This window comes from Monomorium pharaonis, chromosome 11 (assembly GCF_013373865.1).
Source record: "Monomorium pharaonis isolate MP-MQ-018 chromosome 11, ASM1337386v2, whole genome shotgun sequence".
NCBI classification, from domain to species: domain Eukaryota; kingdom Metazoa; phylum Arthropoda; class Insecta; order Hymenoptera; family Formicidae; genus Monomorium; species Monomorium pharaonis.
In genome coordinates this window covers 8381029-8392537 of record NC_050477.1, presented here as the reverse complement: position 1 = coordinate 8392537, position 11509 = coordinate 8381029, and the positions used below count along the sequence as shown (strand labels likewise).

Sequence of the window (11509 nt, the reverse complement as noted above, 5' to 3'; positions counted from 1 at the left end):
TAAAAAAATTATGAGAATAAAAAAGAAACATTCTTAAGCAGATCGACGGCACCTCCTTTTTTATGAAAAGCCGACCTTAAACAAAAAAACACGGGAAAAATGTTTTATGTCAATGTTTTTCAGATTCTTTGGGTTCATTAATTGGGTTCTTCGTTTTGAACCTAATCTCTTTGATTTCTTCCTTTTTTCTCTCTCTCCAGCTATGCGTTCTTTGACATGTGCCAGTCATATTTTTATGGCCTGTAAAATATGTTCATCCTTCACGGTTGCATGTGCGAAAAAGTAGTAATACAGTAGATGTTTTAATGCATATTAATATCCATTATTATAGTTAGCACAAAATATTTTGATATAATCATTATTTTTGTAGAGAAGGTTAATGTGTGCGTGTGTGTGTGTAATTCTTTACTTAAAATAATTGTTAGTTTAATAATTAAAGTCACATTTTGTTTGGAATAAGGAGGTCTGTGATATTACTTATGTTACATTAAATGAAGTTTTATCTTAGGTATAAGATGTTTTTTTAGAAGAGTATACATTCATTTGGCGCCTTTCTTTACCTTTTTTAAAAAGGTAATTTTGTTTGTAGTATATAACAGATAACCGTATACTATCAAGTACTTGCATACTAATCTTCTTCATAATTATTTATGATACTTGCCGATCAGTTAGGACATTATCATTCTGCTAGTCATCTGAATTTATAATACTGCGTTGTAATGAGTTTGTATGATGTGAATCTAAAACAAGTAAAATATGTTATTATTAATATTTCAAAATAACACAGTAAATCCAAACATGTAATATTTATGTTATATGTGTAACATGAAGTTTTCTTTAAAAATTGTTTCAAACACCTTTACTTAGCTAATTATTTAAATAAAATTTTAGTATCATTTTTTATTATTTATACTATTCATTACTTTTTATTCTTTACTTTTATTATTTTATGTGAGTTATTTTCTTATAGCGTTGTTATTATTAATTATAATAAGAAACCGAATAAAAAATCCGAAAATTATACAACTTTGGCATTACGTAGAGGATATTTTAATACGTAATAAAAAATATTTTTTGCTGTCAGAATTCATCCTGAAAGAGTAAAATCAATTTGAGTCGGACAATTTTCTAAATAAAAAAAACAACAAATAAAGAATAAAATTTATTTATAAAAAAATTTTATTATCACGAAAATTTTTGGGTCTAAATTAATATTTTATTTACATAAAAATTTAATAATACAAATATAAGTCTTATATGAATATAACCTTGTTCAAGATAGGTGAAAAAATTTTAATTCAAATAAAAATGTATTTTGTTTTAAAAAATGTGTCGTGCTGGATAGTTATGACAATTCTGGCGACAAATCACGGTAGTTCTCGTATAACTCTGTGCTTTGATATTGTTTTTAAACAGAGTTCTAACGTTTAAAATTGTGCACATAATTTTAAATGGGCGAAATCAGCACGGCACAAGAAAAAATGTGACGTGCTGGATAGTTATGACAATTCCTGCGACAAATCTCGACAGTTCTCGTATAGCGCTGTGCTTTGATATTATTTTTAAACAGAGTTCTAGCATTTAAAATTGTGCACATAATTTTAATGCGCGAAATCAGCACGGCACAAGAAAAAATGTGACGTACTGGATAGTTATGACAATTCTGGCGACAAACCTCGGTAGTTCTCCTACAACTCTGTGCTTTGATATCGTTTTTAAACAGAGTTCTAGCGTTTAAAATTGTGCACATAATTTTAAATGCGCGAAATCAGTACGACACTCAAAAAATGTGTCGTGCTGGATAGTTATGACAATTCTGGCAACAATTCTCGATAGTTCACGTATAGTTCTGTGCTTTGATATCGTAAGAGGCACGCGGTTTCACATCACTTACATGCCTTACATGATATGAACAAAATAATGGAAGTATAAAAAGAAAGAGGAACTTGTCAAAGAACTCAAATTAGTGACTCGGTGCGTAAATAATTTACAACTGTAAATTCTTGTAGAATTAGGCGGCTCGGTATGTTTTTATTTACACATGAGTAAATACATTTCAATAAATATACATTTGGAGCAAAATATAATCGTAATTATATTCTAGATGATTTTTGTCCAGTGAGCACTTTACAAAACAATCTTGTACGAAATAAACGCAATATCGCATATGTGTTTATATACATGTATATATTTATGTATATTTGCTTGTAAAATGTCTACATAATTTAAATGTGTACACAGAATATTTCATGAAATACGAGCATATTTTCATTTAATTTCATTAAACTTTATGGAACACTATTTTGTATGTGTATGTGTATACATATATATACAAGTTACTCGCAAATAGATTAGCTGACTTTTTATCGAACACACTTATCTGCATCAACGTTTGCGCGTCATATTGTTATGATCGAATCATCGAATATTATTAAAAAACAAATGTTTTATTTGATAAACTGAGCAAGAACTATATGCAGTGTTTTAAAATAAAACAAACTGTGACGATTCTTCGATTAATCTAGAATTGACTTTTTCCCATCGAAACTCGTAACGTCAAACGATATTTAAATAATTGATTTAAAATAAGGGTTTTTTTTCACATCGCAGAATAAAAGACAAGAAATTATAGTATAAAATTCAATTAATTTCAAATAGATTTTAATAATTCTTACCTATGAAAATTGCTTAATTTCGAAAAATAATAGATAATATTTTAATATTTTTTTCTGTAAAAAAGTAACTCAAATTGATTGAGAAGCCTATTTTTGAAATTAGGCAAGTTTATTTCAGGACGGTTGAAGAGTACATAGAATATTCTCGAAAATACTTAACAATGGACTTTAGTCAAGAGTAAAGTAAATAAAAAGTATGCGGAGACTCTTTCATTCGTGGTCAAAGTCACTCATGCCATGTATGTGTACGTGTATATATGTGTGATGCCTTTGCTCAACGCAACAAGGTATTGTTCGTTATTAGTTTAGAGCCAGCACCAACAGTATTTTATATAGTCATTTTGTTTCTACGGTTCTTCCTAAATTTGTTCCTTGTAATTGAGTCGAGTTTTTTATCAGCCGGAAATGTTCAGAGTTCTTCCTTCATTCACTCTTTTCATCTTTATTGTCCTTATCGCGTGTCTTTCCCTCCTTCCTGCGATCGGGCTTAAACGCGAACAGATGATCTTTGACGCGTTCTTTGACAAGTTTCTGCGGGATCACCATGATGGTAGTAATAGTGTTACCCAAAAATAGTACGAGAAACATGGCACTGAGCACTGATACGTGCCACGTCGCCGCTGGATGATATGATAGCTCATAAAGCGTGTACGCATTATAAAGCTGAAACACGTAACCAGCGAAGAGGAATGGTAGCAAAAACGAGAGACCTCGCCACATCCATGAATGAAATCCCTCGATGGTGATGTCCATGTTGTCCCTCTCACCCAAAGCTTTTAATCGATATAAAACGCCACGTTGGTACCGAAATTGCAAGTACTGAACTACACCTGAAAAACGAGTATGTTATTAGTTGGAAGTTTAACCACTGCAGATAGTTGAGAAAATAATATTCCAAGTTAACATTTAAAACAATTCTAGATATAAGCAATTTACCTATTAGATCTTTTATATTTGGCTAAAAATTAGGCAACACTTACTGATATATACGTTGAACCACATAAACTGGCTACGAAACTGATACCATGGCCCTGTGTTTGGCCAGACTAGTAGAACAGCGGATACAACTGTTGAGAGGAAATGATGAAATCTCCACCAGCCTTTAATTTTCGATCCGTTCACCTTTAGTATACTTTCTCTTATCGTTAACGTGCAATAGTACCAAACGAGAAGAAACATAAAACTAAGTTCTAAAGTTCTGAAACATAAGAAAACACAATAAAGATTATAAAAATACATATACAGATTTCATATAAAAATCTGAGTAATAAATTTAATAATTTTATAATAAAAATTTAATGTTTTAGAAAATACAAAGAATAATTATAATGAATTATATAAATAGTATCTCACCTTATATTGGTAAAGAGATTTAATACAGATAGTACAAATCCAATTACCGACAGCACTAATTTGAATTTCTCATATTCATCTTTGTATTTGAATCTGAAAGTAAACGATTAACATAAAATTAGTTTTGATATAAGAGTGCATCAGATTTGATTTTCTTAATAGTGATAACATACTTGTCACTTTTGTTTAATATGGAGACATTGACACTGCCTAGAATAATTTGTAAATAAACGCCATTTGATTTAGGTAATGTTTGTTCAATCTCTCGGAGCTGCTGTTCTCTCCTTGTCATAGATTTTTGCAATTCTTCCCGTGTATCTTTCTTTAAACTGGAAATAGATAAAAATCATAGAATACATGTAATATTTTAAATAATAATTACAGATATTTCAAGTATTCCTATCAACATATCTTAAACAAGAAAAACATTGCTTCATAAAAGTAATCAAATTCTTAAAAGTTCTCAATTATTCTTTTGCAAAAAAATATAAAAGTCTTAAACTTACTGTTTCAAAGACTTGGATATTATCCCCATCCGGTACTTCTGATGGGAAATACCTTTGAGACATTTTGCTTGTAGCTCACCAATTTCTTCCAATTTTATCATATATTCCCTATTTAGTGCCTGCAATCAAATAAAATATCTCTTTAAAACATAAGCAATATCTTCCAATGTCTTGATTATCAATTAATGAATGATAATCACTAAATACAAGCATGATTCATGATTCGTGACTAGTTGATAATAATCTTTTTTTTAATTCCATTATTTTTCATATGTTTTCTTTTCATTATGTTTTACATCTTTTATAATTATATTCATATGTAATTTAGTTATATATATTTTATATTATAAATATGAAATTTATGTTGCGTTCTTTTTTTAGTTTCACTATATATACTAATCTGCAAAAATTATTAAACTCAGAAAAATAATTACAAGGACGCGCGCAATAACTCGCAATTATTAAAATTTTACAGCATCATTTGCCTCTATTAAAATACAGCATATTAATCAGAGCATATTAATTAATGAAAAATACAAGCGCCAGGTCGCTCGCGCGTGATCGATTTATCACCAAGGTCAGGCGAACGCGTCACGTGACGTTCGCAAATCGCCGAAACCGCGAAACCCTCTTCTTTGCTCTCCTTCCATCGTCTAGGGTACGGTTCACGGATATCGCGATACGTGATCGCGCGAACGTGACGCGAGGAGATGGGTGACCTAACCTCGCGATCCCGTCCGGCGACGAACAGGATCCTTACCTCGAGTTCCTTGTAGTCCTGCGCCAGGTCGTTCCAGTCCTTGAGACACGTCTCCGCGTCGAAGTCCATCGCGTTGGTGGAGAAAGGGAATTGGGAGAAAGATCTCGTTTCGGGGTAGAGACAACGTCCGTGAAGATCACAGGACGCAGAAAGACCTGAAGCGATCACAGTATAACACCATATAACACTAATCACTGATCACAGATCACAATTCACAGGTGGGATCGTCTGCGGAGCGGTGGTGCGGCCTGGTGCCAGAAATGAGGATTTGGTATCAAGCGGTTGGAGGGGGTAGCCTATAGCAGAAGAGGCTGGGCTATCACACACAAAATGACATAAGCTGCATAAGCATAGCATAAGACCGATGAACCAATCAGTTCTCAGTATAAAGTCGCCATATTGATATACATAAGATGCTTATTGGCCTAGAGCTCTTATGCTATGCTTATGCTATGCTTATGCCCTCGCACAGACTTTTGCATAACGCATAACATAAATGCATAAGAAATTCGATTGGTTGAATTTCTTATGTACCTTGCTTATGGACCATTCAATTTGCTTATGTACATACGTTATGCGTTATGCAAAAGTCTGGACTCAATTCTGTACCGTTTACCGACAAGTATCGGTCGTTGTGCATATATTTTATATGGCAAAAAGCCTGCGCAACGACACCGATAGTTGTCGGCAGCCGGTACAGAATAAGCTCCAGCGTGCATTCAAAGGTGCCGCGCGCGCCGAGAATTACTTTGGAGTCGAGTTATCGCCACCTCGCGCGCCTGCCGCGGCACTATCGATACTCCGATCGAGACAAGAGATATCGATACTTCGCTAACTTCGCACACGCTTCAAATCACGCTTTGCGCGAATCGGCGGACCCGGTGGTTCCTGAAAAGAAAAAAAACGTGGAGGAAATGGAGGAGCTGAGGAGATTGATCGCACGAAAAATATTGTTTTCGTCTTCGATAAGTAATATCACGCAACTCGTAATATCATGCGTTTGATGTTAAAAAATTCACCAACGCGGTTGTTGTTGACGCGAGACAAACAGGTCTAGTCGCGCCGACTCGACTGACTGTCTACCGTTTGTGCTTTTTTATTCGCACAATTCTTTTCTTCTTCATTTTCATCCAATCTAATTTGTATTTATTGGATTTAAAGTTGTCTGTAGGTTCGAAGTAGATAAAATTCAATAAAAAGGCAATTAGAAAAAAAGCAAAGACCTTTGTTACTTAAAGATAAGAGAAAGTAATTTTTTTTAACTCGCATTTTCCGGTAAAAAACAACATCACTTGAAATAATAACTCGATTATCGGACTGAAACGTGTGGTTTTCATCTCCCGTTTGTTTTGTAGAGGCGAAATGGACAAGGACGAGGATGGGAAAGAAGAAGGAAAAGGAAGAGGAGAGCACCAGCGAGACCAGCGGAACCTTGTTTATCAGGTCTTGTATATCAGATGTATCCGAAATCTCGGGGGATCTTCGGAAACACAGGCGCGACATAAAACTCCACGGCAGCCGATTTACTTTGAATAAACTTAGCATATCTCGGGATGTAATCGTCGTGTTTCTCCCTCTCTGTTCCTTGCGGACGGAGCCGTTTCTCAGTTATTTTGACATTCAAATGCCTGCGTCTTATTTATAGGCGTCTGCCGGGCGATTTAAAATTTTTTCAGAAAGAAGAATTCATTTTCCCTCAAGCGTCTCAAAGATGAGAAACGCGCTTTAAACGCCCGCCCATCGGAGCCGCCTCTAAGAGACGACGCGAGGAAGTAATTTCTTTGCAAAAAAAGTCACTCGACAGTTGCGTATATCATGGAATTAATCCGAGCACTATCAATGATCGCCTTATATAGAAACCCGGGAAGCAGGATCCGATCGCGCTTCTAATTCGAGAGGAGGATAAAACGGACGACGCAGATCCAGATAACGGTACCTAAGTCTCCTGCTGCAAGTTTGTAGCAAATCATCCCAGTCGGATAGAAGGCGGAGGATCATCTCGATCGACTACGCTTCACAGACTCGTTTCTGGTCGGTTCCGCTTCCGGCCGATCCGACAATAACCAGGAGTTGCCGCATGCGCGGTAGAGAGAATCGGGATGATGCTTGTCAGGCGAGTTCGACAGTTTGACCCCGGAGAATCGAGCATAGTTTGTTAGACCGGCACGTACGCGCGAGTTCGTACGGGGAGCACGAGCCTCCCGTACGCTGGACTAGGAAAAAGGAACGAGGGAAAGAGAAGGAGCCTACGGAGGAGCCACGAGCGCGTCTCAGTTTTCAAATACAACGTTCTGCGATGTGAAGTGGTACAGCTCGATAATTGCTCGATATAATATAACGGCGTGAGAAGTGGAACTAATTAAAAACCAAACACGAAATATCGGTGTGTATATATACATTTATTGTTATTATTACGATATTAACGCGCGAGACTGTTTAGGTCTCTTTTAACGATCTTTTTGAAATGCTAACCGGTTCGAATTGCTTTGCTCTTTTTTATCACCGGCGCGCCTAAATTTAGCTCGAGGATCCCCGCTGATTACGATTTATGTTATATTAAATTCAGTTAAATAAGTCGACGTGGGCAATAAATGTGTCTCGACGAGGGAAAGATCGATTACAAATCGAACGGAGTCACGGTATAACTTAAGGATGAAGCGAAATTTAATCACATTTAAAATGAAAACTACTGAGTTGATATTGTATGAGAAAACAACTGAATTAAAATTACATGGAATGTAATATTGATTCAGCATTTCTTAAATATTTAATATATTAAGCAAAAAGATAATCAGAGCCAATTTCTCGTTGCAATTGTATGTTTATTTTTACCAATGCTGCTTAGCTTTAATCTCAGTTTAATTTATTTTTAGTTTATAAAATAAAAAACCGAAATTATAAAGTTAATTTACGTTGATAGAAATAAAAATATAACTGTTTATAATCTCTTTACATTCTCTTACATAACTATGTTTACACATTGTAAAATGATTTTAACAATGCATTTTGAATTTAAATCTGTAATCAATCGTAAGAGTTTTATTTTTTTAAATAATTGTTCATATATTATTTCTATTATTCTTTTAAAGCATTTATAATCTGTACGCCTTTATTTATGAATGCATTTAAAGATATAATGTTAAATAAATGATGAAAAAAGAAGATATGATATATATATATATATATATATATATATATATATATATTTACACTTTGATGTTATTATCGTAAACTTAATTTTATGATTAAGAGAATTAAATAATCTTAGACAGAAATAATTCTGAAAACTATTTGTTTATAATTAACCGTCTCTGTATCTTTTTAAAAAGTACTTCTCTTTTCTGCATTAAATAAAAAATATAATGAGCAAGCTTATCTATTTCAACGAAATTCGATATTCTGTTATGTATATTGAGTATCAGATAAAGAGATAATACTTTTGTAATAACAATTGTATTCTATAGATGCGAATCATCTCGATTTTATATTCTCAGTTATTTTCAAGTTTAAAATCAAACGCGTGCGCACGTAATATCGTTTCACTTATACCGCCTTGTTTTCTTAACTGCGCTCTTTATCTCCTGATGATGTCGCGCCTCTCAGCATGCGTAATGAGTTATGTTGCGGATAGCACGAAAGAGGAAGAAATATCGGCGGAATATCCGGTTATATCAAGATACACACTTCGGATATAAGAATATTATTTTTCGAAAAAAAAAGACTGTTGTATTAGATTTGAGTTAAACAACAATACTGTATTTACATGTATTTCAAAACAATAGAATTACATGTCACGGTACACTAAACCAATTGTTTTCTTTTCGTACGCTTCTCTTTTTATAAAACTTGCTTATTCTCGTTTTGCATACATTATCCTGTCTTGTAATAATTTCGTCGACTTAAAGAAAAAAATCGCTGAGTCAGTACGGCGCATCAGATTCGATACGATTACGATCTGATTTCTCGTTGACAGCGAAGCTGCACGTACTCGTCTCTCGGGTCTGTATACCCGGTGTCGCCGGAGAGATGCACACCACGCGAAGAGCATTACGAAGATTCGCGAGGTCGTTGAACTTCCGTGACTTCAACGTCTCGTTCGTCCAGCGTGGAGCACTTGGACTCGATCCGCGGCCTTTAACATCGAATAAAAATAATACTGCTGTTCCTTTTTTATGGAACATCGCCGATCAAGACTCGACAAGGAACTCCGCGTTATCACGAACGTTCGCGCGAGATTTCAGCACTGCGACGGCGAAGAAACCACCCGAGCCGCAGGGTCTGCCCGTGTTCGGCACGATGTTAGCCCTGATATCGGCCGGTGGCGCGGAAAAGCTGCACGAATACGTGGACAAGAGACATCGAGAACTTGGACCGGTCTACAGGGAACAGATTGGACCGGTGCGAGCTGTTTTCGTTAATTCGCCTGACGAATATCGTAAGATATTGATTGACCTCGCGGGTCCCACGCCGTTGCATTTTCTGCCAGAATCCTGGCAGCTGTACAACGAGCTCCGAGCGAAGAACCGAGGTCTGCTTTTCATGTATGTATGATATTTTCTTACATTCTTTCTTTCTGAAAAACATCGGTCAAAATTAGACATTATTTGAGATTGCGCACAAAATAACATATCCAAAGAGTTTATATAAGGTACTATTTTATAAGACACTTTTTTGCAAAATAAACATTTTATTAATCCTTTTTTTATAATAATCAAGGGCTTATCGTTTGTTTAAATTTTCTTCCTCTTAGCGAATAAAATTCGACTTATTATAAAATAATTTAGTAACGAAAGAACATTACGCTGTTGATCGAGATAGGGACGGGCAAGAATGGTGGCGTCACCGCCAAATCCTAAATAAAGTGATGTTAAAGCCTGATCCAATGAAATTCTTGTGCGCACCTTGCCAGGAAGCCGCCAAGAATCTGGCAGAGAAATGGAAGACGTACAGTCGAGCCGGATGTACAGTACCAGATTTGCAATATCAGTTGTATCAATGGTCTATCGAGGGTAAACTTTGAAAGCTATAACAGAATTCTTAGCAGTCATTAACATTAAATTATTATTTTGTGTTAAATAACGTTATATTATTAATAAATTATACGCACATTCGTCACATAAAGTTGTTTGTAATGATCTTTCATGATTACTAACGCGACACCAATCGATAATATTTTTTTTTAGTGATGCTGGCGACTATGATAGGTTCGCGATGGCGAGATTGCAAGCCACAACTACGTTCCGACATAGAATACGTGGCGATGATGGTGCATCAAATTTTTAAATGTTCCGCAACTCTCTCGATGATACCGGCTAAATTGGCGATGAAGCTCAGATTACCGGTGTGGACTCAATTCGTTAAGACTGTTGATACAGTACTGGACAGGGTGCACAACTTAGTGCCGGAAATGATCCAGATGTCGGATGGGGATGGACTTATGCAGATAATTATAAATCACGGTATTAGCAGTGATATGACTAGCAGAATAATCACCGATTTCATCATAGCCGCCGGCGATACAGTATGTTTTTCTTTCAATTAATTAATGTGTAACATAAGATGTCCTGTAACTTATTGAAATTTTTGAGAAAGAAAAAAAAAGGAATTTGTTTTAAAACAAAATTTTCCCGGTATAATAAAACTTTTAAGTATGAAATTATCACCCTTTTTCCTCATATTTCTTTGGAATTGAATTATAATTTCTTCTTGTTTTTTTTTTATTACTAGTTGCAAGACACACCTGTACACATAATAAAAGGCATAAAGAAATTAATTTAAATTTGAAACTTAGTGAGGGTTATAATTATTGGTATTGCAATTTGAGTTAAACTTTCTCAAATAAAAGTTCTTAATTTAGAAAAAGTTGAAGTAAAGTTAAAATTAAGAATAAATTTAATTCAATTGATTTTAAAATTGATATTCAATTATTAATTAAAAGATAGGCCGTTTTACATAGCAAAATTATAATTATGCAATTACTTGTTTAGACATCGGTTACCATGCAATGGGTATTGCTATTGCTCAGTAGTCATCCCGAGTTACAGAATCAATTATTCCATAACATCAAAGACTTGTCAGTGAAGGAAACTCTGCAACACCAACTGTTGAGGAGTATCTGGAGGGAAGCTCTAAGGCTGCATCCTGTCGCACCATTCCTTACGAGATATTTGCCGACAGACGCCATAATTGGCGATTATTTGGTGCCGAAAGGGGTA

General features: G+C 34.9%; 2 protein-coding genes across 5 annotated transcripts in view; one reads left to right on the top strand and one right to left on the bottom strand.

Moving 5' to 3' along the window:
* Positions 1 to 11509, top strand: part of LOC105831233 (cytochrome P450 315a1, mitochondrial) — a 36265-nt gene that overhangs the window by 23469 nt on the left and 1287 nt on the right. For 3 of the 4 annotated variants that reach the window (XM_036293615.1, XM_036293614.1, XM_036293613.1), the window contains 5 exons: positions 6650 to 7677; positions 9268 to 9835; positions 10113 to 10303; positions 10478 to 10815; positions 11282 to 11506. In XM_036293615.1, coding sequence (XP_036149508.1) covers positions 9321 to 9835; positions 10113 to 10303; positions 10478 to 10815; positions 11282 to 11506 — 1269 coding nt within the window. In that variant the 5' untranslated portion in view covers positions 6650 to 7677; positions 9268 to 9320. The remainder of the gene's footprint in view (positions 1 to 6649; positions 7678 to 9267; positions 9836 to 10112; positions 10304 to 10477; positions 10816 to 11281; positions 11507 to 11509) is intronic. The other variant, XM_012671232.3, reaches the window with a different exon arrangement.
* Positions 2001 to 5538, bottom strand: LOC105831244 (transmembrane protein 120 homolog). Its single transcript, XM_012671244.3, has 6 exons — positions 5295 to 5538; positions 4535 to 4653; positions 4202 to 4357; positions 4029 to 4121; positions 3656 to 3873; positions 2001 to 3505 (listed from the first exon to the last, which is right to left on the bottom strand). The coding sequence occupies exons 1-6, from the start codon at positions 5361 to 5363 to the stop codon at positions 3099 to 3101; spliced, it is 1062 nt and encodes a 353-aa protein (XP_012526698.1). The 5' UTR covers positions 5364 to 5538; the 3' UTR covers positions 2001 to 3098.

Bases quoted from the DNA above. Each gene is read 5' to 3' on its own strand.
- LOC105831244 (XM_012671244.3), bottom strand. From the start codon at position 5,363: ATGGACTTCGACGCGGAGACGTGTCTCAAGGACTGGAACGACCTGGCG. The intron at 3,874-4,028 runs GTGAGATACTAT...CTTATGTTTCAG, and splicing joins AATCTCTTTACCAATATAAG to AACTTTAGAACTTAGTTTTA. The intron at 3,506-3,655 runs GTAAGTGTTGCC...CTCGTTTTTCAG, and splicing joins GTGGTTCAACGTATATATCA to GTGTAGTTCAGTACTTGCAA.